Source organism: Leiobunum rupestre, chromosome 4 (assembly GCF_980474605.1).
Source record: "Leiobunum rupestre chromosome 4, qqLeiRupe1.1.hap1, whole genome shotgun sequence".
Lineage (NCBI taxonomy): Eukaryota > Metazoa > Arthropoda > Arachnida > Opiliones > Sclerosomatidae > Leiobunum > Leiobunum rupestre.
Window position 1 is genome coordinate 53,004,997 of NC_143387.1, and position 27,876 is coordinate 53,032,872.

General features: G+C 37.7%; 1 protein-coding gene across 4 annotated transcripts in view; it reads right to left on the reverse strand.

Moving 5' to 3' along the window:
* Window positions 1-27,876, reverse strand: part of LOC149948252 (uncharacterized) — a 152,779-nt gene that overhangs the window by 73,087 nt on the left and 51,816 nt on the right. For all 4 annotated transcript variants that reach the window (XM_090173228.1, XM_090173227.1, XM_090173229.1 and 1 more), the window contains exon 2: window positions 24,082-24,491. In XM_090173228.1, coding sequence (XP_090029354.1) covers window positions 24,082-24,191 — 110 coding nt within the window. In that variant the 5' untranslated portion in view covers window positions 24,192-24,491. The remainder of the gene's footprint in view (window positions 1-24,081; window positions 24,492-27,876) is intronic.

Here is a 27,876-nt window from a genome sequence, read left to right on the forward strand (position 1 = left end):
GTTTTTTGCTCGCCCTATTGTCAAAGGTCGATTCACACTATGAGGATTTCGCTTCTTCGAGCGCTTTTCTCGCTTAGGCGCGTCTCGTTCATACTTGAAACATTTGCGCACTTCTCGTATATGAACGCAACGCGCGATAGACGGGAAAAGCGCAAGAAGGATAGAAGACGCAAAAGCCTCATAGTGTGGATCGACTTTAACACTACACGCGCGTTGCGGGAAAATATAGACTGGCTGGTCAAAGGGGTAGTGCAGCACACGGAATCCATCAACAAGCACTTTAAAAATACTGGTCGAATCTCGTTACGTTACGTGGCCAGAAACCGACAGCGGCGAAATAAAATATGTTGTGATTCCACATTTCCCCTTATTGGCGACGGAAATCACAGTGGCGCTCTTAGCGGTGGTGGAAGAAACTACTAGAGTTAGCAGACGCTTCACCCTTATAGGGGTAGGCGTCGCGAATAGACGCGTGCTCTTGATTATCTCAAAGATATCCCCAACAGGGCCCAATTCCGAAAGGCCCTTGCTGCGTACCTGAACCTGTACGACTAGCTCCTCCTTGTCTCGACGTGATGGGTTTATAACAATTTGTCGGGTGATTAGCTTATTTACCTTATTTTGGAACAACCAGTAGCTAAATTAAAAATTAAAGGCAATTAAAAGTGACTGACTGTCTGACCGCGACAGAAAAACCTAAATTGAAACTTTTTTTTTTGAGATACACAAACATCGGTGTCGACCCGAGGCCTTAGACACCAGCACACGCACAATAACTGATTAATCAGGGTGAGATATGTGTAACGGCCACGGGGGGATATGTGGGGACAGGGGTGGGGACACCCGTGGCGGAAGTATCCCGACCACCCGTTGGGGGATTGGTAGTCGTCCTCACACGGCCTTCCACAAACTCTGCCTCCCGGACGCCTGGGATTACGGGAGTGAGCCACTACTCCCGGCCCTAAATTGAAACTAAACAACTTAACAGAGATATACTATTAGTTCTTCTGTTCATAGTTTACGCTACCGTGATTCACGCCAGATATCGATGGATGGAAAAAAGCGAAAAAGAGCTCGCCCTTTAGACTTGAACTTCGTTGTTCTTGACTATGGGTAGTTTATTTTGTTAAAACGTGACCACAATAAGCTCGATAGTTTTTGAACATTTGTAAATGACCCGTTCGTCATTCCATGAAAACATATTTCTGGATTTAGTTTTTATCAAGCAGGATCACATTCAGAAAAAAATATCTCTTGAAACTCAGATATCCTCGTTATCGAATAAACATTAAGCTTACACATTCCCTCTCGGTAAAATATTGAATTATTAAAAAAGAAACTACAAATTCACAATCGCCCCAAAAAGACCGAATATTATCTCGGAGCTCAGATCGTTATACTAATCAAAATGTTTAGCTCAACGTGACCTATTCACTCTAATAAAAAAATATTAAAATTTTATCGAGAAAAAACTTCAGTGAGCAATATGTACCTAGGTTTTTTAAGTGAACTAGAACACGAATGACGATTCACTCATTGTTTTTTGTGTCGAAACCAAAAAAGAACGACTCTTTCCGCGAGATTACCATGTTGGTCGATCATACTTTTGTTCACGCTGGTAGTGCTAAAACGACCCCACTCATAAATGAAATTGCAGGGATTACTAGATCGGGTTACGCCATGATATGAATGCGTGATCGCAGGCACTATTTGGTCAAGCTCTGTAGCGAAACTGGTATTAACAACTCTCGAAATGCCCATCTATGTAGCAGCCACACAAAAACTTGGCTACTTTTAAATCAAGTAACAAAATTACTACACAATCAAAAAATCATCAGTCCAAAACCAATTTCTTTGATAAAGTAAAAAAAAAAAATCTCGATTCACTTTCGCCTCGATAAAAAATAAAAACGCGTCTCTTGAATAAAAGCAAGCTCTAAAAATATAATAAGGTTTTACACAACGCTAGACAGAAGCCAAATATTTATAGGACGAGAAATAAAAACAAGCTAAAATTGCGAAACAAAAGATGGGGCGGCGGGAAACAGAGGAGGGGGAAGTTCCCAATATCAAAATCCCCGAAAGAAAAGCTTCTTATCCGTAAAAGCGGCGCATTTTCTTCGGCGGCCGTTTGCAAACTTCTGTTCTTACAAAAACGATTTACATAGTTTTCTTTTATAGATCTGCTCTAAAATGCGCTTTTCGAAAGGAACTATACGCTTCCGGGGATTTGCCAAAAATTTACAAAGACACCGCCAGGGGGAGGGGGTCGACGCGCACCTGCGTCTTCCCGCCAGGATTTTGGCGCCAAATCCGACGCCTCTCCGGTACGTCATCTCGCGCCAGAACGTCACGCGGAATGATTGAAAGAATAAACGAGATTTAAAAACCCCCTCCGGATTCGTCTGCCATCAGTACGAAACTCTTGTTTATTTTTGTTTTTCTTTGAAGAGAAAAAATACCTTTTCGACAGACGAGGAATAAAAATAACAAAAAATGACGTTTCTCTCCCCCGCCGCCAGTAGAGATAAAGAACGCTTTCCACGGAATGGAGAAATTAAATAAAATGTAACCAATAAAATGGTTTGCTCTTGTTTTACCCTCACCAAGCTAAAGAATGCTCGTCTAGAAAAGTGGGACAAATAAGAAAATTTTACAGGATAATTCAGTTTCAAAATGCCAATAAATACGTCTACAGGGTGTTTCAAGTGGTGATGCAAATATTTTAAGGAGTTGTAGGGGGCGTGTTAAGAAGTATGCCTGTTTTTTCCCCATTTTCCTACGATGAGTTAAAAGAGCGCCAGAGAGCTTCAAAGTGTGGCCTACTAGCCCCTGGAAGTAGGCTGCCACTAAACCAAGCAGCAGGGACTTTAAATACAGTTAAAGTTTACCTTTTTACGCTGGTTACCTCGATTTGTTTACGAAATATTTTTTACCTATCACACGAACCCAAAACTTAATGTTCGCGTTTCCCCGCTGCTTGGTTTAGCGCTTGTTGCAGCCTACTTCCAGGGGCTAGTAGGCCACAGGTTGAAGCTCTCTGGCACTCTTTTAACTCATCGTAGGAAAATGGGAAAAAACAAGCATACTTCTCAACTCACCCCCTACAACTCCTTCAAATTTTGGCGTAACCTTTTGAAACACCCCGTAAATGAAAAGGTGGGTAGAAATGCTGACCCACCCAGTAAAATTTAAATTTATATGAAAGATTAATAAGAAACGAAGACAATTTAAAACTTAAAACACGAAACTACGTGAGATATGAAAATTCGTCTCCATATAAATTCAAATTTGGCAGTGGGGGGGTCGAAATGTTTATCTAACCTTTTTAACAAAAACTAGAAAATTTAAAAATACTACGGATTTCTCCAAATTCAAGCGTATGGCTGAAAAATTTTATTCAACTATAGGGAACTAACACAGGGTTCGTACAAAATTTCCGGAATTCAATTCCCTGACATTTCCAGGTTTTCCCGGACCAGATCGCCAAATTTTCCCTGGCCATTTTTGTAGAATAAATGAATGTTTTGAGGTAAAATCTTGAAAACTATTGATTATGTATTTTTAATACATCTTTCCAAAATTTATTTGACCGATTTTTTTGGGGGTCATTTTAAAATTCCCTTTCTTTTTTGGACCATTTTAAAATTATCTAACTATTCCCTGCCCATATGGAAATATTTTCAAATTCCCTGACTTTTCCAGGTCGTGTACGAACCCTGTAACACTCCGTAGCTTTGGCTGTGGCCGCCATGTTGAGTAGATTTAATTAAAAAGTGCCCATCTTTAAGAACCATCTAAAACTGTTTTAAAACATACTAACGATAGGCAACACCTAAAATCCACAAAGAAACTGAAACAGAGTCGAACTAGGGGCAACCATAGCTTCTCTCCCGTGATGGGTACCTGCCGAAAGCGCCCGAAGCGAAGATATAGTAGGAGAGAGGATGTTTGGCCAGTAATGGCGTAATAATTAATACTCTCGCAAATTCCGCCTTCAGCGCCACTTAATTGGCCCGTCGTAGTTATCTTCCCTGCCTCGCTCGTTTTCGTAAGCCGATCATTTCGACCAAAAATACGCCTTTTCCCCCGCGCTCGCTGAAAACTAAATTAGCCCCGCTAACGGAAGAATTTTTCAAAACTTCTTTAATAATAAAACATCTAACGATCGACTGCACTCGCTAGTGATCTCCCGGATTGAAAAGCACCATTTGAAATATTAACAACTAATGATGAAAACTCTTCAAAATTTGATACGGTCGTTTCCACATATACGGATGATTTTACCCTCTAATAAGTTGAACACTAAGGTTATTCATTGTCAGTGAATTTCACAAACGCGTACATTTTAATAAAATAGCTACGTTAATAATTTAAATGTATTAAAAACTAAGAGTAGTACGCAATTTATTTAAAAAAAAATTGGATAAAGAAATTAGGTTTTAGAAATTGAACTAAACTAATGGTTTAAAAAAGTAGAGGCAAATTCAATAAAAAATAAATAATAAAAGCAGTGAAATTCTTGTATTCACTCTTCTTCTGGCTTTACTTCATATATCCTATTTGAAATGATCCAATTGGTAACTTCATAGAGATATCAATTAGGGATGCAACGGATAACCGGAACCGGAACCGAGAAGAACCGGGTAAATTCTAGGAACCGGAACCGAAACCGGAACCGATAAGAACAAAATTTGATAACCGTATCCGGAACCGGAACCGATATTTGTAAAAAAATTATAACCGAAACCGGAACCGAAACAGAGTTTTTTTATTATTATTAACGGTTTTTAAACGGTTCTATAACTTTTTTACCACCATTTAGCGCATGTTGAAATTTAGTACTTAAACTTACTAATTTACTATTATTTGTTTTCATATAAGCCCATCTTTATCCGCTATTTGCGTTTCTACGTAAGTGTCAATGACACCGCCTTACGCATTCCCAATTGAAAATGGGCTAGTGACTCATCCACAAAATGTTTGCTTTGTAAACTGGCAATCCGCGATAGTTTTAGTTTTATTTTCTTCAGTCGCCAGCTCGGCATAATTTCCCAAATGTAGTGCTACTAGTGTGCCATGATGCCATCCGTGTGGGGCATCACTTGCTAGGGTGCGAAAGTGCTAACCACTCAGCCACCCCACATTCGACGAATATTTTAAAAATTTATATTTAAGTAGTAAACAAAAAATATTTATCTAAACTGAAATGTAACTCCACGTGTTATTCTAACATAATCGATTAAATTTAACATATTCATTTGAATTACTATCACCAGTTTCACGTTAATTCAAATTGTACCATAAAAATAACGAAATCTCGTTTTTGTTAGCGATAAAGGGACGCTGAACTAAGAGATAGAGAGATAGAGAGAGGGGGGGTAAACAGTGACGATGTCGTCTTCTTCCCCATCCCTGGCGAATGCTTTTGACAAGACAGGCGCCATTTTTCTTAATGGACTTCGCTTCTACTCCCCTCCCCAGCTTTCCTCCCGCTCTCTTTAATAATGCAAATTTCAATTACTTTTGCGAAAAATCTTTACGAAACGGGGAATGCAGCGCGACGAATATAAACACGCTAGGATTTCCACCTTCCCGACGAAACCAACTCCAGATTCGCATCCCATTCTGTAGGTTTAAAAGGCGAATTTCCTTTAACAAACTTATTTGATTAGTAGGTCAAAAATAGACCCGCGCCTGTAAAAGTGTTCCTCACGCTTAACACCGGTGTTCAGGGTGAAGTGAGCCACCAGGGCTAAGCGATAAGCTAACACGTCGAACATCTTACTTGTTAGTTTATATTAGTAGGACCTAGTGTTAAAATTTAACAAACTTTTCAGAGATTGATTTTAAGGAATATAGTTTTAAATGGTTCCAGAAAAGTTGATTAGACAAAAAGTTTCAATTAAGATCATATACATCAGTTCAACCATGAGTAACATAATAACCATAATAAATAGCGCAATAATCAAAATTATCACCGAAATTATTTTCAGAATTCAGGGTTGCCACAGTTTTTTCACAATCAAATTCCCAACCTTTCCAACTTTTCCTATCCGGAGATTTCTCAAGACTTCGTATTTTTAACTTACATTTTGGTAAAAAATTTCCTATTTGCAACCGAAATTAAATTCCCTGGCATTTCCCCGATTTTAGACTAATTTTTAAAATTCCCCGACTTTTCCCTGATTGTTACACTCATATTCAAATTCCCTGACTTCTCCAGATTTTGCAGGTACCGTGGCAATCCTGGAATTATTAAGCAATAAATGTTTGATTTTGCACCCTAATTGCTTATATCTAGCTCTCATTACTTACGACAAAACGAAAGGTAAAGTTTTAGTTATCTCAATATTTCTAATTCGTTCTCAAATATTTTTTTAATAAAAAAAATTGATTTAACCATGGATTTTATTATGTGGTAAAAACCAGTTTAATCCAGGGTGGTTTAAGCCAGTCTGGCTGGTTCTTAACAACCCCGCTTATGGTTAGATTAATCTAAATACCAAAAAAACGAACATTTCCGAAACTAGAAAAATGAAAATAAGAAACTTCTTGTTAACAACATAGTTGGGTATTTAAGGGTTCAGCATTCGTCCACGGTCGAATGGCGCACGGTGAACGGTGTGGGTCGGTCTTGGTCGATAATTCCGATAAAGCTTATTTTCTTCTTCCCCTTCCAACGAGAGAATTGAGAGGAGCTCCCCTTTTTTCCCCTCGAATAAAATGGTGCAGTTGGGAGTTGCAGCGAGAAATATCTCCTCTTCCGAATGCAAGCCACTATCCGCATTCTGGGGCCATATTCAGATAGCGAACGGGAAAACTTTCATTTCGGAGAAAATAACGGTAGGATGGTCGCCGTGAAGCCCGCGTCACGCATGAGCCGCCAACTCCATCGATGGACCGAAAAGATTAAGAGAACGGATTTCTCTTATAAATAAACCGTGCAATAGAGAGATGGAAATGGTTCTAGGTCTCCCGGAATCCTTGGAGAAGAACCATAATTTAAAGCGCGGAAAGCTAAAAATCACTTTCATTCATTTACTTCCGGTTCACTTCAATTTGGTTTTTCTTGGTTCCGAAGTCTCTACCAAATGTAACTTAAAGGGGAACGGTCAAGCTTTAACCAGTTAGATAGCCCTATAGCCCATTCAAAACTAAAATTTATGGCGAAAACCGCGTCAAAAAGTATTGAGTGGTTAATTTTTAATTAAAGAAATGTCGGGAAATCGAAATGCGCGCGTCCGCCGCGACACCTGGTGAGTAGTCGGTGAGACAGAAAAACAACGTAAAAGCGCGCGCTGCTGAAGACGCGGAAAATATGTTTTTCACGCGTGGCGCGTTCCAGTTATAAGAGACCTAAGCCTAAATTGCGCGATTTTAAAAGTTAGGATAGTTCGCAAATCGCTCATACGGGGTTAGGGGCGCTGGCGGCAGCCCCTAAGATGGCGGCGAAAATTCAAACCCAAACACCTGGCGTTATTTTTCGTTTCAACTTTTTGGGCCAAAAGCTAGTTTTTCCAGACAAAAAAGTACGTGATAGTATATTGAACGTCTTGTTAATCTTTTGATACGGAAATAAATCCATATTTGGAAAAGCTTGGCCGTTCCTCTTTACTAAATTTCCCATAAACGTATTTTCTTTGTAGCAACCTTGTTCGCGAGATTTGACGTCAATTACGTCACTTCCGCAAAAAAAATGCGTCATCAACTTTAAAGATGGAAAGCTGAAGTTAGTAAAACCACAAACCATCTACCCCAAAAAGGACTCGCACCCACCTCGAATAAAGGCGTCTCAAAAGTGATGAGACTTATTACAGCAAACCGAAAATCAGGGTGACCACTGAAAAACCCCAAAAAATTTATAGGAATATAGGAAATTCAACAGTCGATTTATAGGAGAATATAGGAGTATTTTCTTTAAAAAAAACCGGAACATATAGGAGTATTATCTTTGATAATATAGTAACATATAGGAAATTTGCATAAATAAAATTTAAATTTGTGTTAATATAAAAGAAACTATTTAAGCAGACTACGATATTCTTAATTCCGTTCAGTGCAGTTCTTTAGAGAAGCAGTTTACATTTTATCAAAGGCATTAAGTACATTGAGCGCCATCTGTATTACGAAAAGCGAACTAGGCACGCGGGAAATTCGTTAAAACCGCACGAAATACAAAGTAATATCTAATTATATGGTTAAATTATAGGAAAATAAAGGAAAAATTATAAAATAAAGGAAGAATGGTCACCCTGGAAAATAGCACCTGAAAATTCTTTATTTTACGAAATAAAAATAAAAAAGTCGTGCGCGTGCTGGTCTTTGTACTTTCCAAATTGCCTCTACTTGCCATTAGATGGCGCGCTCTAAAAAAGCCGCATCACATTCGGGACAATAAAAAAATTACTACCAGCGATACAGGTCGGTCTTGGGATAGGTGGTCTGTGTTGAGACAAAATTTGAATTCCTCGCGCGCGTTTCTGGCTTTGGAAATTTACAGGGTTTCCAGAGGAAATTTCCTAACTTTTCAATGTTTTCCCTGCCCATTTCCAAATATTTCCCCGACATTTTTATACATTAAAAATATAAAAATTTGAAACTATATTTTAGTAAAAAATATCTATTGGCAAAAATAATTTCCCTAACTAGTTCTTAAAATTACCCGATTTTTAGACCCATTTTCAAATTCCGTAACTTTAACACGTTTTACTGGTATTGTGAAAACTTTGATCTACATTTTAGCTCGTGCCTCGTGATCACGAGTGTGAAACAAGATCGTTGAAATTTTTGTGTAGGAAATATTATTCAAATACATACTTATGAGTTATTATGTAAGCCAAAAAGGAATTTGATCTACACATTAAAATAACCTTTAAACTATTGGAACTTTTGGTTTTTCGGCTAAATATTTTATGAGACGATAGTTACGAATTTCTATCATGTAGGAAATACATTTTAAGACGAACGCTGACAGAAAACATTTCACTCTACAATTCTCAGCGGAAAAATTATTTCGAAGTCTGAATAATAACGATTTATTCTTAGAGCCTTAACATGAAACTTACAATGAAAAAAATGAGTATCGAGTTGTCTCAGAGGTCAAATAAGAACCGTAAACGGAAAAGTAAAAGCAAAGTTGACATTTGACAAAATACTTCGTCACGACCGAAAAAGAGCCAGAGTTTCTCAGAAACGGAAGTCGTTATAAAATGGAAAAGGACACTCGGTGGCGCTACTAAAAGCGGAAATGGCAGCTAAGCCGGAAGTACAATTTGCGAGACATTCTTTTAATTATGACGCAAAAAGTCGCTGATATTACGTCTAGACGGTCTGACGCGAAACGAAAAACGTCCGAACGCCTCGTGAAAACACGGCGCCGAGGCTTAGCGAAAGAGATAAAAAAATTAAATTTTGCAATGTGAAACGAGGCAAATCGAGGCGCCGTTAATTTTAAGTGCCGAACAATTAGTCGATAACGATTAGATCGGACTGCGAATCGCTATTAGAAGCTTCTTAATCGAGGTCAAAGTTCGTTCAATTTAATGGCACGAAAACAGGCTACCTTTAGACGTCCGAGGTTTAGCGTCCATCGCTCGTTATTTTAAAGGTTGAGCTCCGTCTCTCGTTCGAAGCGGACGGTCAGGTAATTTACCCTAAGGGTGTAACTTTGATAAATCAACCTTAGGTCCGTTGTCCAAAAATTGTCAACACGCTTACGGATTAATGCCCGGGCCGGCGAATCCCCCTCTCGTCGTCCGCACTGGGTAAACAAACCGTTTCGGCTCCGGGCTTCATTCATCACGGACGCGTTCTTTGGAGATTTGTTTCGGGAAGCGCTAGCAGCCGCATCTAGCGGAGAACTTTGGAACTTTGGATAGCCGTTGGCTCCTTGACGCGTACCTTTGGGGGCCAGACTGACACTAGCCCGTTTAAAGAGTGACGCATTAAGGACCAAAAACGAATAAGAGCAAACGCCGGGAATCGGGAATTTTTGTTTCGTAAGTGATATTAAAGGGGAATTGTCACAAAAACCAAAATTTAAGGTTTTTTTTTTACAGAATGATAGAAAATATATTAATGATTATGTCCCTGAAATTTTATAGTTATTGAAAAAATATTTAAAAAGTTGCGCTACTTTTCCCGCAACCTACAACAAAAAGGTCAAAAAATTTCAGGAATCGCGGTTCAACCTACGTGCAGCGCCAAAAGAATGAAACGGAAGAACGATAAAACCGGGGAAAATAATATTTCGTTCACGAGATGGCGCTGAATGTAGGTAAATATTAACATTTAATTTTTGGTATAACCGTTTTCGGACGTCCTCTATCCATTTAAATGGTTTTTAACCAATTTTAGGGTGGTGACAATTTCCCTTTAAGGAGATCATTTAAAGGTAAAATGACACGTTCGTAAAAGGGAACACTCAAATCACGGTTGTTTAACACTCGAATCGAAGCTAATTCTCGAAAACCTTAAGTCATTTCTAGACGCTCTTAAGGCTAACAAAACCTTCTCTCCGACGGAAAACTGCAATGAACTGAACTAACGCCTTCCAAGTCCAATTCGTCACATACGTAACGGCAGATGGCGCTTACGATAACGTCAACAAACGCTTCGTTATTTGTTATTAGCGCGTCAGTAGTACACTAAAAGCCCTCGATAAAACATCTCCACCGTCTTTGTAAGAGGAAATAAAGTAAACCACTATAGTTTACCTAATGTATAAAAAATATCGGGCTTTTTTTTTAACCTTCTATTTTTATATCACGAGGGAATAGAACTACGGAACGGTCGGTATTCAAGAGAGGCATTGAAGTCACATAGGCCGTTCCAAAGAGAGAGAGGAATCGAAGGATTTAGTAGGGACCCTAGCAGCGCCACCTAGGGCGTGAAACTGGAAACTAATCATGGGAAAAGGCGACGAATAGTATCTTTTATTCCCAATGGGGCGTCCGCCCTCTTAGCCCCTAAGCCCCGGGCCAAAAACTGCGAAAAAATTGAGTCCACCGGATCCCTTCCCCCGGCGGAATCGCCAGCCTCGGCTTCGAGCGCGCCTCCCACCTCTTACCCAAAATGGACACGGGCCTAAACCACTTTCTACCAGCACGAAGCAAATCCTTATTAGTATCTATGGAAACGCTGTTTCGTCCTGGCTTCTGGTCTCCCCCGCGCCATAAGCTTATTTGAGAGGCACAGAGCGGAGACTCATCAGCGGGTCCGCAGAGTATAGAGGCCAACGAAGGACAATGCCAAGAAATATCGATTCGGGAAATAAGATTACAACGCCATCTTTAGGAGGATACGTAATGATAAGTCCGTTATATCGTCTCGCGGAAGACGCGCGAAACAAGAAACCTTTATTTTGCGCGACTAGTGGCTCCATCTTCCATTACATGGACTTTAATGGATATATACAAAATGTATATAACAACGTGAAAAATAGATCGATCATTAAGAATTTATGCTGAGTAGTTTTTAAGATTGTACAATTTGGGAATTTTATTTTAATATAACAGTAAAAGATTAAAGGAAGATCTAAAGCGCATCGACCATAGACATAACAAAGAAATAGACCCAAGATTCTACGGAGGGTTAATACGGGAGCGATAGCTAGCAGACAACCGGTATTTGTTCCGTATTCCTGTGGTACCACGTTTAAGCGACGCCTGTCGATTAGGCGAGAAAATAAAAAATCATCACGTGACACGTCACACATGTTCGTGTTTGTAATCTTTTAGGTACTCTGACGTGATTCGCGAATATTTTGGCTGTGAGAATTTAAAATAAGGTAAATTTTTATTATCATTTTTAAATAAGTCAATTAATTCTTTCAAAACCCAAAAAAAAGCAGCAGATGACCTTATAATTAAAAACAAAAAATTCTAATTGCGAAATGATATTTTGTCAAAGGCTTAAGTAACTCCTGTACTACTATCCGGCTTGTTGTGGTTATGGCTTGTTATGGGAACATTCTGAGATTCTAAATAGTAAATTGTAAACTGTAAACAAAAGTAAATGGAATTTTGATGAAATGGATGATTCTACCTTGGATTAATAATGACTCCAAGATTCTACTAAAGGTATGTAGCTATTGTCCTTGAAATAAAATTAGCTTTTACAATTTAAGTCTGATGGCTTGACCATGGGCCAAATTTGGCCCATGGCTTGACCCTTCATTTCTAGATTTTTGTCCTTCGCTAATTTGTGGAGTCTGAGCTTGCAATATAAATTAATAACTTTCTTAATGATGATGTTCGATTCCAACTTCAGCATCAAACATGTTCGTGGTGATCTGGTAATATGTCCATGCCAACAATATTTCGTAATACAGTTCTAGTTCTTAGACTACATATCTTTTATAGGGAGAGGAATATCTCTTCATAACAACTAAACAAAATTGGCTAAAAACCAACGAAATCTTACTCAAATTATAATAACATAATTAAACCTACACGAAATGATCCTTGGTCAAAATTTAAAGGTGAGAAGTTAACATCACCAGTTTTTTCTATTTCACTTTCAACTGGATGTAATTTCTTTAAATTAAATAAAAAAATTATTTTGTCTATTTTTACTTGTTTTAATTCTATGGAAACCAAACCAGAGTTGGAATGGCTTTTGGTGTGACCCACCTTTTGCCATTTACAATTTGTATATCCTGTTCTAAAAAGTGATCATTACAAATTAAATCATGATTTGAATGTGTCGCGATTTACAGCAATTGTCCATTGAGAAAGTATTGTAGGTTTCGTTATAAAAAGATTTTAAATAAGAATGAATATTCATCGAAATAATATGATAATTTAATCCTACATATGGAATGAAACCTTTTCCGGTATTGTTTTACTTGTTATTGCAATGCGTAAAAACACTAAAATTAACCTTTTTTTACCAAATAAAAACAAGATTTTTAGTAGAAAACACTTTTTCTATAACAAACGAATTATGAAACATGTTAGCTAACATAAAAGTACTACCCGTTTATCAAATTCACCCCTAAAGTTTTTGCGTCTGATTTTTAACCGGATAAATATTCCTATGCGTTAGGCACTACATGGCCTAGGCCAAGCGCTCACTGATCCTCGTAACGTCTCTGTCCTGGCTTCCACAAGCCTTTGCTTCGTAACGGAGACAATGCCTTGTGGAAGCCAGGACGGATACGAAACGGAGAGCCAGTGGGCGCCTAGTCTAAAGCGCCACTTAAATTTAGTGGCGCTTTATAAGTAGGATTAAATTATCATATTATTTCGATGAATATTCATTCTTATTTAATCTTTTTATAACTATAGGTTTCTTTTATCTAAACCTACAATACTTTCTCAATGGACAATTGCTGTAAATCGCGACACATTCAAATCATGATTTAATTTGTAATGATCACTTTTTAGAACAGGATATACAAATTGTAAATGGAAAAAGGTGGGTCACACCAAAAGCCATTCCAACTCTGGTTTGGTTTCCATAAAATTAAAACAAGTAAAAATAGTCAAAATAATTTTTTTATTTAATTTAAAGAAATTACATCCAGTTGAAAGTGAAATAGAAAAAACCGGTGATGCTAACTTCTCACCTTTAAATTTTGAACAAGGATCATTTCATGTAGGTTTAATTATGTTATTATAATTTGAGTAAGATCTCCTTGGTTTTTAGCCAATTTTGTTTAGTTGTTATGAAGAGATATTCCTCTCTCTATAAAAGAAATGTAGTCTAAGAACTAGAACTGTATTACGAAATATTATTGGCATGGACCTCTTACCAGATCACCACGAACATGTTTGATGCTGAAGTTGGAATCGAACATCATCATTAAGAAAGTTATTAATCTATATTGCAAGCTCTGACTCCACAAATTAGCGAGGGAAAAAAATCTAGAAATGAAGGGTCAAGCCATCAGACTTAAATTGTCAAAACTTATTTTATTTCAAGGACAATAGCTACATACCTTTAGTAGAATCATTATTAATCCAAGGTAGAATCATCCATTTCATCAAAATTCCATTTACTTTTGTTTACAATTTAGAATCTCAGAATATTCCCATAAGCCATAACCACAACAAGCCTGATACAGGAGTTACTTAAGCCTTTGACAAAATATCATTTCGCAATTAGAATTTTTTGTTTTTAATTATAAGGTCATCTGCTGCTTTTTTTTGGGTTTTGAAAGAATTAATTGACTTATTTAAAAATTATAATAAACATTTACCTTATTTTAAATTCTCACAGCCAAAATATTCGCGAATCACGTCAGAGTACCTAAAAGATTACAAACACGAACATGTGTGACGTGTCACGTGATGATTTTTTATTTTCTTGCCTAATCGACAGGCGTCGCTTAAACGTGGTACCACAGGAATACGGAACAAATACCGGTTGTCTGCTAGCTATCGCTCCCGTATATTTTTGGCAAATCAAACTCCGCGTAAGGTGTCTATTTCTTTATTATGTCTATGGCATCGACCCATCGCGCTCGTGTGGCAAAGCCAAACTACGTCGAAACAAACCCGCCATCTACCGATGAAATTGTAACTAAGTTATATTACAGCTTTCAAAATTTTATTTGCCGCTCTCAGTGCGCTCTGCGATCGACCAGGTAGCGCTCTTATAACGCTCTCGTAATTTAAAATAAATTATAAATTAGGAAAACGAAACCCGATCAGAGAGCGAAAAACAACGCTTTCCTAAGGAAGTGAGTCAACGCGTTAAAAATTGATATCATCTCCGACAAGCCAAAAGCAGAGACAAAATTTCAAGCAAAAATTTCGCCTTGGTACGCAAAATCGTATCACTATCGCCATCTAACGACGGAGATGAGAAAGAGAATTTCACAACGAGCCGTATAGATGGCGCCAGGGAGCCCATCTGGAAGCTATAATCAATAACGGATTTTGGGAGAGTAGGGCGAATGCTTGTCGCGAATGATAGATCACGCCACGATTCGTCAAGCGAAATCGATTTCCCACCAAAAAAAATGTTTCGCGAATTCGGATTGGGCGCGAATCGGCTGACACAAGCGAAAATTAGGGTCGCGTATTCTGGCATGACATTGCTCAAGAACCAGCCAGGTCAAATATGGACGCCAAGGGAGCGAAGCTGCTCAACTGACCGATTACCGTTTCGATTCGCTTAGTGACAATCTTACGCCCTACCGATTCCGCTACGAATATTTATCGGTTTTTCATAATATGATTAGTATAATTTATTTATATCTTATCAATTTCACTGAAAGTATTTTAATTTATCATTTGATAAGAACTGTTTTAACGATAACATTTCTCATTAACGATTCGCTTTTGAACAATTCTTCGTTTTTCATTTAATATAAGAAACTGTTTGTTATTGATAAATTCAGCCTGAATTTGAACTAAATAAGATTCGACCAAACAGAATTTGTCGTTTTCCCCGCCCTACTGTCACGAGAAAATAGTGACCTTTTAAATTATAATAAAATATTTATGAATGGAAGTTAAAATAATGATTCCATTTTTTCGACAGTTAATTATTTAAATACGTGATTTTATGAATAACTAGAATAGAGTTGTAAGTCGGAAAATGACCAAGGGCTTTTTTCCGAAAAAAATAAAAAGGTTTCATTTAAATAAAGCGGCATTTTCGCCTCATTTCGAATCTAAAAGTAAAACTAAACCTCTAGACTAGTCTAAACTGTTTAACAATATAACACTTTATTTTTTGTAGTATGTTTACTGATATTAGACATTTCATATCGATAAAAAGTTAAAAACATTAAAAACCCTTAAGAAGTAATTTAGGTTTCAATTTTTATTTTTCCGATTTGCGGAAATTTTCCGGTAAATTAACAACTCTAGCCTAAGCTAGAACAATTTCGTAAAGAACATGTTAGATTCTTCAAGAACTTACAAAGAATACCTGAGGTTACATTCCCTTTAAAGGGAATATAACCTCAGGTATTTGGTGTGGAACACCAACGTTTGCAGCTCTGGCCGCTCTTGCCTTTGGCTTTAGAAATGTTTGGCGCCACTGTACAGGGCAATTTTAAAAATTGAAGGGGTCTTCCGTAAAGATTGCTTTGCAGGTTATATTCCCTTTAAGATAATTTTCTGGTTAGTTTATTTCTCGATTGGACTTCGTTTATTGACGGCCAGTCAATGAATTTGGAAAATACGTATTACGTAATCAGCCAGGTTAATACCACCCTAGGCGACTTTTAATGCCTTTAATTCGGGTGGCCGGGTTACAATGCGTAGGAGGGTGGTTCATACCACGCGAGTCAACAGCTACTTACACTCACTATTACCGTTAACCTCGATAAGTTTCATGAAAAGGGGAAACCGAAGAGCTCGGGGGGAAAACCCCTTTAACCAGTAGGGCGATAGCTCACAAACTCAAGAGTTTTCACTCAGTGCCATAAGCTGGGATCAAACCCGGCTCCTCTGGCTGCGAGGCGAAAGCGCTAACCATTCCGCCACCCGTGTTACATAGAATAAGCCACGGTCGTGCCTTAATCATTCCGAGTGTATAAGTATATAAATTCCCCTCTTTTCACTTTAGAATATCCGCGGTACATTCCTAAAAATAAGAATCTGACAGCCCTTTTTAATGGCGCGTAAAATTAGAAAGACAAGTAGTAAGCACTTGGAATCCAATAAAACGGATCTCTCGGAAATGAGATAGTACATTTCCTATTAGTCGAACCTGGAGATTCGTGAAAACGCGCCTTTTTCGAATTTTAATAACGTCAATCTCCACTAGTAGAAAGGTAGGAACGGCTAAGCAAATATTGATATGGAACTGCAATCAACTCTCCCCGCCAGGAAGACCGAGACGGAGAGGGAACAGCGTTCTGTTTCCGAGCCGTGTAGCAGCCGATTGAATTACCGGAACCGGAAATGAAAGAAAACTTCATTAGGGATGTTTCCAGAAGGGGTCGCCACCGCGGCTTTTAGCCACCTTTATTTCCCTTCTTCGGCTAAAGGAGATTTATCGGAAGGAGCGGCGGCGCTTGCCTTTGACTCGTTGTGTCTTGATTAAACCGAGAGGAAAACTCCGATATATCGGAGGACTCCCCCCCGACGCCTAGCGGGGGAAAATAAAACGCTTGTTTATTCGCGGACAGTTGCCAGTTGGAAAACTCCCGTACACGCTAAGAGATAAATTATTTTAGAAATCTTGGAAGTCAACTTGAAAGTCCCATAATCTGGTCGAAGATCAGTTCCAAAATCTGCCAAAAATGATACCAGGGTTGCCACAAAAATTTCCGATTCAAATTCCCTGTTTTCCCTGACTTTTTAAAGGTCAACATTTTTATGTTATATTTTAACTTTATCATCAGGAGTTAATAAATTTAAATGGACTTATATTTCAGTAAAAGTGTTATTGCAATGTTGAAAAAATTAGCCAAACTTTCAAGGAAATAATAATAATTTGTTGTAGATCTAGAATTCCCTAACCTTTGATTGAATTTTTACAGATTCTTAAAATTCTCCGACCTTTCCCAGAATTTTTACAAATTCTTAAAATTCCCTGAATTTTTACAAATTCTTAAAATTCCCTGAATTTTTACAAATTCTTAAAATTCCCTGAATTTTTACAAATTCTTAAAATTTCCCGACCTTTTCCTGAATTTTTACAAATTCTTAAAATTTCCCGACCTTTTCCTGAATTTTTACAAATTCTTAAAATTTCCCGACCTTTTCCTGAATTTTTACAAATTCTTAAAATTTCCCGACCTTTTCCTGAATTTTTACAAATTCTTAAAATTTCCCGACCTTTTCCTGAATTTTTACAAATTCTTAAAATTTCCCGACCTTTTCCTGAATTTTTACAAATTCTTAAAATTTCCTGACGTGTGACAACCCTGGATAGAGAAATAAACACGAAAATCGTACTTTGAAATCTCAAAATCAGTTTCGATTTCAGATATCAACTTCAAAATCTCTTACGCTAAAGTTACAATGAACAAAATTAAGTTTCGACACGTTTTGAAATGAGATTGAAGATTTTGGTGCTTGGAAATTGTCACTATAGAAAGTTTGCGCGGATCCGATTAAAGATTGGAAAATCTTTAATCGTCATTTCTCACAATTTCCGCTTTTTCCATCTATTTATCGAGTGACTAATCTGGGTTGGTGGGTTTGTACGGAACCTGGATAACCTGAATAAGTCAGGGATTTAAATAATATCGTGGTTAGCACTTTCGCCTCGCAGCAAGAGGAGCCGGGTTCGATCCCAGCTTGTGCCACTGGGTGAAAACTCGGAACAACTCCTTCTGCGTTGAGTTTGCAAGTTCTCTCCCCACTGGTTTAAGGGGTTTTCCCCGAGTTCTTCGGTTTCCCCTTCCATAAAAACTTGTTGAGGTTAATGGTAATAGTTAGTGTAGGGAGCTGTTGGCTCGATCTCGTGGCATGCAGGGCTTGCCACCACCCTCCTACGCATTGTAACCCGGCCACCTGAATTAAGGGCTTCAAAAGTCGCTTGGTGACTTAGGCCTAGGGTGGTGCCTTGGGTATTAGCCTAGCTGGTTATTATTATTATTATTATTATTATTATTATTATTATGTCAGGGATTTTATTAGTCAACAAAGTTTGCATCAAAGTGAATATTCCAAATACCTTGCTGTTATGAAATATAATTAAGTTTGTGATATTTAAAAAAATGGTTTAACTTTTGTACTTTTCCCTATGATAACATGAAAATTATCAGTAATATTTAAAAAAAAAGGTCAGGGGTATCTCATAAAATTGTCAGAGAAGTGAAAATAGTTGAAAATTCCAGCTTGAACAAAAGTTAATTTAGTGGCTAATTTCGCCAAAAGTGGCCACTAATTTGTTTACTACAGGAACGGTCAGATTCTGATTAGTATGTTTATTCTTTGGAAAATATTAATACTATCATTGTTCAGTTTAAACTATCAATGAGACTACCCGAGGTGGTTATCACCGATTTTGTTGAAACTCGGGGGTTAGGTAGACCTTATGATAGTATGAAAATTCGCAAAAGGAAAAGTTGCAATGGGATTTAGTTTTCCTATGGCAACCCAAAATGTTTTTGACCTCTCCATTTCAAAAAACATGAGATTTTGTTAAAATTTAACCAAAATTGATAAATTTTAGCCAAAATAATTGATCAATTTTACGCAAAATAGGTCAAATTCATCTTTTTGGGTATGTTTTGAAAATTTATTTTTTTAAAAATTTTTAAGTAAGTACCCTGTGAAAAAAATCGGTGATAACCACCTCGGGTAGTCTCCTTTTAAAGGCCGACTACATAAATCTTCGGTTTACTCTATCTTTCACTTCAAGTCGGCTGACTGCAATACACGTGTGCCATGCAGTCAGCCTACTTCCAGTGAAAGACAGAGTAAACCGAATATTTATGTAGTCGGCCTTTAAGTAATATCCACAATAAATTTCATTAAAAACTAAAATACTATTTGTTTATATCTTTTTAATGACACTATAGCCGCGTTCACACTAGACACTTTGGAACCATTTTCAAACTGTTTCGAAAGTACAAATTGTAAAATTTTGCTGTCGAATGTATTTATCGTATGGCTATTAATACAGTTGACACCGAAAATGTTCAATTTTAGCTTTCAAAACCGTTTAAAAACGGTTCCAAAGTGTCTAGTGTGAACACGGCTAATTTTCCACTGGTTTGGACGTTTTTACAAAAAATAAGACGGTTTATTACGAACACTGGTCGAAACGTTGTGGTTGAACAGAAGTTAATATATTCCAAGATCGGGTCGGCATTGGATAAAAGAGACTCTTCGCGCGGAGGTGCCAACAAGCACGCAGCCGCGACAAAACTAAGATTAATCATGATTTCCGCGTTAAATCCTTCGTTTGCTAATTAGTCTTGGACCCGCGAGAGGCTAACTCTAGCTACTTTCTCGCTAAAACCCACGCGGATCGTCCGAAATACACAAAAGAGCGGCTTCGCGGTGGAAAATCGATGGCGGCGGAGATATTAAAGGCGAAAGCGGAATATAAAGACATTCACTCTTTTGATTCCGGCGGCCGGCGCGGAGGGGCCCTCCTAGAGAAGCAGAGAACCTTTGAATGGAAGCGAAAATCCCGATAAAGGCACTTGTGGATTTAAAGCTCGGGGATTTTGGCGTGAGAAGCGCGCTTACCACTTAATGAGCTTTTAAAAAAAGGCACGAGCGGTAACTATGGCAACCATTAAATGGCGGCCGGCACGAGAACGACTCGTTACGCGTTGGCGGTCAACGCCGCTAAGGCCTAAGCCGCGGGCCTTTGACGGGTAAGCGGCTACGGATTAGGACAAGCCCTCATTTTTTTTAACCTCATCCTTCTTCAGAGATTGAGGGTAAAAAGGTGATGTTTTCCACGACGTCGTTGTTGTTGTTGGTGTTGGTGAATATACACCAACTCGATTTCTCCTTACTAGATAAAAGTTTATTTCTAATGGTATCGGTTCCTTTTATTACACGCCGGTGCAGCGTTGACAAAAGACCGGCTTTTAAAAAATTAAAAAATCCAGTATGGTTAAAACCGGATGTAACCGGTAGTTTAATCCGGTTAAAAACATTAATAAAAAATGCTCAAATTGCTTATATCTAGCCCTCATTACTTCGAAAATGCTAAAATTTCCCGATTTCAAAATTACATTTTTGCGCGAGACAGTACCTTTACATTATGAGGTATATCAGGCTTATTTACCTGCTTTTATACCCTAACATGGCGGCGTATTTTCACGCGCAAAATGAATTTTAAGATCCCCCAATAGGTGATTATGAAAAATATCGGTGGTCACGTGATTTGGTTAAGTACTACCAAGTTGAAAGTATCAAAATTCGCCCTTTTTGTAAATTCGTCTGGCTAGTTGGGCAAGGGTTAGCGAGATTTCTATAATTTCATTGTTCAATCGAAAGGATTTTTCGTTTTTCGTTTTGAGAGAAGTTTGCAAAGTCGTTAAATTAAGGTAATTGATTTATTAAATGAAATATTTTTAAATTCTATCCAAATTGATTTTAATTCATTTTCAGGTTTAATTCCTTTCAACCATTGGCGTTAGTACCAGTTCTTGTTTAAAGACGTTTAAACGGTTCGTACAATATAATACTAGATTTAAATCCTAATTATAAGTGTGGTCATTTATTTTACAGCCTTTAAAATGTCAACTAAAATTGGGCTTGTTTCTTTATCAATACTTGGTCTAGAACTATAAGAAATAAAAAAAAATATATAATAAATTTGTTAACTTTATGTATTTTTAATAATTTTAGAAAAATACTAATCAATCCATGGTTGGTGCTTTTTACTGAACGCGGACGACCGCGGGCCTCGGTAGGTGCAGACGAATTTAAGCAGCCGACGCTTTGTCAAAAAATAACCAACTCCCGTGAGCCTCTGCGCGTAATTCTTTTTCATAATCACCTATTGCTTATATCTAGCTCTCATTACTTACGACAAAAAGCGAAGGTTAAGTTTTAGTTTTCAATATTTCTAATTCATTTCTCAATATTCGTTTTTTAATAAAGTAGTTTTAGCCATGGATTTTTTTCGGTGGTTAAACCCGGGTGGATTAAACCAGTCTGGCTGGTTCTTGCCAACCCTGGCTATGAGGCCTTAAAATTGGCCACCTTCTTGCCAACCGTTTGGACAAAATTAGACAAACGTATCGAAAGGTTTCGCCTCAATTGTTGCTCAACTTCAGGTGGAGGTTGAAAAAATATACGCGCTGGCACTTTATGACGATTCGAATAAATTTGGCAATATATGGATTAAATTCATATTTCTGGCGTAACAAATGATTTTTTAACCAAGGCGTAAGACTCATTACTTTATCCATAAGTGTATAATACTGTTACATAAGTGTGACACTTCCTATTCTTCACATGGAAAAGTTTTGCTGAGAGCTATTCACAAGACAGACTGAATTACGGGCTTGATAACGCGTCACACGTAGCCTTTGACAGAGCCTCGCTAGGGGGAAATTTTCTTCTTATGATGACGTCACTCCGTTACTAGCTCTCAGTAAAATATCCCCCAAAGTGACAAACTTATGGAATAATATAATAGACTTATGGTTTATCCTTTTAAAATTCAGATATCTATATTTGATAGTAAAATGTGACAAATGACAGGCCAACGTCAGGTTGGGCGGAGACAACGCACCGGAGACGAGGATAGCATTACGTCCCACGCCATCTTGTTTTTATTAGATTCATTACGGGCCTCTTCGAGACAAGCTCTCTCGGGATTAAAAAACACGCCGGTAGGGGGCGTCTCCCAATCGTTATTTCTCCATTTTTCCGAAAACTATAATGGCTATTAGGCGCGCTGGCCCCTCTCAGGCCAGCCGACCATTCTCAGCGCCCGGGTTTCCCCTTGGAGCTCTAGTTAAGGCGGCTATCGCGAAGCTACGATGATGATTTTTACGACGTCGTTTTTACGTCGGCCTGTTTGAAATTCGCTCTCCTATCGACGCGGTAAGTAATGAAATATCGTCCGTGTCTCGTCCGAAAGAGGCCATTACCGAGATGGAGCTGACTATTATACGCCGCTGATCGAACCCGACATATCGGCTATTTGTTGCGGAGATACGAAATAAAAATCCACTGTTGCTAACGGTAAAAATCCTCTTCGCGTAAATCGACGGATTATAAAGTCAATGGCTTATTACGAGGGGTCAAAAAACGGACGACGGATCAGTTACGAGTGATATTGAAGGAGAGGGTCAAGAGGTCAACGCCGAAACGAAGTCTGAATAACCAAAAGAAAGTTGCGAAAGATTTGGAAGAACTTGGTTTCAGCATGACAGCGTGATGTTGTGGAATATCAGGCCTGAATATTTTAAAAAATGCGCTTTATTACGAAGGATCAAAAACGGACAACAGACACCTTGACTCTCTACGGATCCAAGCTAAAAAAAAAAGCGCTTGGTCACAACCGAAAATACAACTGATGCGCGCTAAAACCAAATTCTCGATAAGTATTAACAACGCTTGGTCACAACCGAAAATACAACTGATGCGCGCTAAAACCAAATTCTCGATAAGTATTAACAACGCTTGGTCACAACCGAAAATACAACTGATGCGCGCTAAAACCAAATTCTCGATAAGTATTAACAACGCTTGGTCACAACCGAAAATACAACTGATGCGCGCTAAAACCAAATTCTCGATAAGTATTAACAACGCTTGGTCACAACCGAAAATACAACTGATGCGCGCTAAAACCAAATTCTCGATAAGTATTAACAACGCTGTGTCACAACCGAAAATAATAATAAGGCAACAACAGTGCTCCCACCAAAATCTGAAAAATAGATAGGGAAATAGGGGATTTTTCAGGCTAGAAATAGGGTGAAATAGGAACCAAATTTAAAAAAAAAAAAATAACCAGCTAGGCTAATACCCAAGGCACCACCTTAGGCCTAAGTCGTCAAGCGACTTTTGAAGCCATTAATTCAGGTGGCCGGGTTACAATGCGTAGGAGGGTGGTGGAAAGCCCTGCATGCCACGCGTTCGAGCCAACAGCTCCCTACACTAACTATTACCGTTAACCTCCACAAGTTTTTATGGAAGGGGAAATCGAAGAGCTCGGGGGAAAACCCCTTAAACCAGTGGGGAGAGAACTTGCAAACTCAACGCAGAAGGAGTAGTTCCGAGTTTTCACCCAGTGCCACAAATAGGGACCATTTTAATAAAAAATATGATAATTATTTAAACTTTAATTTTTACAAAAATGACTTTAAAATAGGATATTTCTAAAACTGACTTAGTTTTAATTTGTAAAAATATTTTATCACAAATCTTTACTCAAACTTATATAGTTCAACTTTACGACAGGGAGGCTGATTATGAATTTTACCGAATATTCCAATTTAGTCGAGCTCGTGGCGCCACCTGATGTAGTAAATTATAGCTCTAAACGTGAATCGAAACAATTCTGGTTCAATATTATAAGCCGATGGTATAATTTTCAGGAAAGTTACTAGAAATAAGGTAATTTAGGTAATAAATTCCAATTTTAAGGTGGTTTAGGGACCTCGAAAACAAATAGGGGCTTTTAGGTATTTCAGGGACCTGGTGGGAGCCCTGCAACAAAGACGCCAACTCTACTCACTTCATGTAATGGAGACGCTGGTCGTGTCGTCCGACGTGGGCGGTCCATCCCCGACGTAAGCCTCGCGTCACTTCCGTCAAAAACTTGACAATGGGTTGTTCTTCGTCCATGGCGGAGGACGCGCTTTCAACCACCGCTTAAGTTCCCGAAACTCAAAATAGTACGCGACGATACACGATCAACTATCCATGTTCTTCGTGATGAAGCGAACGCGGACGGCGGCGAAGTTGGCCGTGGAAAGGGGCGGAGAGGACATCGGGTTTGATGACGCGGAGGATCGTCGTTCTTCGTTCCCGCTAGTGGGTCACGAGGCTGGCCATGGTCAGACGACGCGTATTGTCCCGACGACCTTGTGCCGGATTGGCACGAATGGACATCAACTTTCGCTTCCCGTCACGCTCGACGCTCGCCTGTTCAAAAGAAGGAGACACATTTCATATTCCACACAAATAAATTGATTTCGTAAAAAAAAGGGCATCTTATTGTGGTAAATAGAGGTACTGAGGGAGGGGGGGGGGAGGTAAATTATACACTTTCGCCTATTCCGCAATATTATAATCGCTTAATTATACTGATAGCTCTTTAAATATTTTCAATTTATTGCACGTTTATGGAACGCCAAACCGGAAAAAACTGAATTAAACACAATATTATAGTAGATAACACTAGAATATAGTAGAAACGTCATATATAATATAGTAGGGAGCACTATAATAAAGTGGAAAATTTATCTACGGGAAAAAACTCATCTAAAAAATTCACCTATATGATAAGAAATTCATCTATAAAATGTAGAAAAAAATGCTTCTATAATATTGTAGGAAAAATGCTTCTATAATATTGTAGGAAAAATGCTTCTTTAATATTGTAGGAAAAATGCTTCTTTAATATAGTAGCAAAAATGCTTCTATAATATAGTAGAAAAAATGCTTCTATAATATAGTAGAAAAAATGCTTCTATAATATAGTAGGAAAAATGCTTCTATAATATAGTAGGAAAAATGCTTCTATAATATAGTAGGAAAAATGCTTCTATAATATAGTAGGAAAAATGCTTCTATAATATAGTAGGAAATGCTTCTATAATATGATAGGAAATGCTTCTATAATATGATAGGAAATGCATCTATAATATGATAGGAAATGCATCTATAATATGATAGGAAATGCATCTATAATATGATAGGAAATGCATCTATAATATGATAGGAAATGCATCTATAATATGATAGGAAATGCATCTATAATATGATAGGAAATGCATCTATAATATGATAGGAAATGCATCTATAATATGATAGGAAATGCATCTATAATATGATAGGAAATGCATCTATAATATAGTAATAAAAATGTTTCTATAATATAGTACTAAAATGCTTCTATAATATAGTACTAAAATGCTTCTATAATATCGGTAATCCCATGCGTTCTGTTTCGCTGAAAATTTTCTTTGTTCTAATATATTTTAGCCAAAATGCAATCAAGTACCTGAATGCATTCTTGGTTTTAGTTTCTACTATATTATAGATTAATTTACTACTATATTATAGATGTATTTTCTTTGATATCATAGATCACTTTTCCTACTATATTATAGAAGCATTTTAGTACTACATTATAGAAGCATTTTTCTACTATATTATGGTTGAATTTCCTACCATATTATAAATGAATTTTCTACCATATTATAGATGAAATTTCTACTATAATATAAAAGAGTTTTTTCCGGTTTGGCGTTCCATACACGTTGGCCAACTTTAAACTTCATTAGTAATTTTTATAACGGAAAAAAGGGAGTCTAAGGAAGATAGGAAATTGAAATCTACCCAGTAACCCCACATATGTTCGAGAGATTCAATCAAACCATGTTCAACCCTAGGATAAACAAACACAGCAACCCCACACAAGGAGAACGCAACCCGTCAAAAGTCGTGCATTTTCTCGCGTACAATTTTCATTGGTTAGACGCTTTAGCGCCAGCTGCCGTCGGAAGGGGAAAGTTCGGAAATTGTCGTCCCCCTTCCCGTAAAACGTTCAGCTTGAAGTTTAGTCCAATGAAATTTGTACACAACCCTTCATTAGCGTGTTTAAAGTTTAGCTACGTTCTCCTTGTGATTGTTGCTCCTAGTTCAAACCAAGATCGTATTTAGGTTAATAAGAACGCGCTAGTCTGACCATTTTAAATAGATAAGGTTACGGAAACTTGTCTTAAAATATTTTTGTTGGAAAGAATATTGAAAATCTACCAACAATTTTACTATTTAGTATTAATTAAAATAATTAACTATTTTGTTATTTATGATTAATTAAAATAATTAATTATTTTAATTAATCATAAATAACAAAATAGTTAATTATTTTAATTAATACTAAATAGTAAAATTGTTGGTAGATTCTCAATATTCTTTCCAACAAAAATATTTTAAGACAAGTTTCCGTAAAATAATCAACTATTTTACTATTTAGGATTAAAAATAATCAACTATTCTACTATTTAGGATTAAAAATAATCAACTATTTTACTATTTAGGATTAAAAATAATCAACTATTTTACTATTTAGGATTAAAAATAATCAACTATTTTACTATTTAGGATTAAAAATAATCAACTATTCTACTATTTAGGATTAAAAATAATCAACTATTCTACTATTTAGGATTAAAAATAATCAACTATTTTACTATTTAGGATTAAAAATTATCAACTATTTTACTATTTAGGATTAAAAATTATCAACTATTTTACTATTTAGGATTAAAAATTATCAACTATTTTACTATTTAGGATTAAAAATTATTAACTATTTTACTATTTAGGATTAAAAATAATCAACTATTTTACTATTTAGGATAAGTGTTAAAGTGTTTAAATTTCGCATTCATTAAAGTTGCGTGAACTAAATTGAGAGTTGATTAATTTAAGACTTTGGTTGCAGATACAAATATTCTTCCGAGCGATTCTAGATGGCGCTGTTTCGGTTTGAGAGAAGAGCCTGAATTGTAGATTCGTACGTTCTCAGTAGCCTGGATGTTCTCGGTCCAGCTAACGAGTGATTGATGCTTCGCTATCCAATCACGGACCAAGAACCTAAGGAGGATCGGGAAATCCCGGGAAATTTGATGTCGCTAGTCGATTATCGGACCACGTCAGATCAGCCTCAGCGATAGTTGAACGGAATTCTTACAGCGCTTTTCGACTCTAAAAGCGAGCCTTCCGATTTAGGCCACGCCTACCGTACAAAAAAAACGAGTCCGCTTAAATTCTAAGTCCCCGATTCGATTAACAAACTGCTCAAAATGGCTACCAATTTCATCCCTTAAGAGGAAGACAACCCCGAAGCCCCTATAAAAGAAGGAAATGAGGTCCTAGGGGAAAGAGGCAGTGCCCCATCACTCAATAACATTGATAACGTTTCCTTTCCACCGCGAACACGGACAGCAAGGGGAACCATCCCCGTAAGACCCGTCACCCGAGAAGACCTCAAAACCCAGCCACATGTCACGTCGCCCACCTACAACAAAAACTACGAAAAGGATCCCCCAGCTACGAGACGAGGACAGGACAGGGACCGGGACCGGGTTCTTTATAAGGAAAAAGAGAGGTTCGGCTTCGCTGCTAGACGCAACAGACCGCCTATGTCGTCACATAAAAGACTCCCCGAGCCAAAGCCAGAGAGTAGATGGCCAGCCCAAGAAAAAACGCTTCTTTCTGGGCCGAAACCCAATTACGGGTAAGGCGGACGGGGTACCGCAACTTCAACGAGAGGGGGCACTTTGGTGGCTCCCCTCCG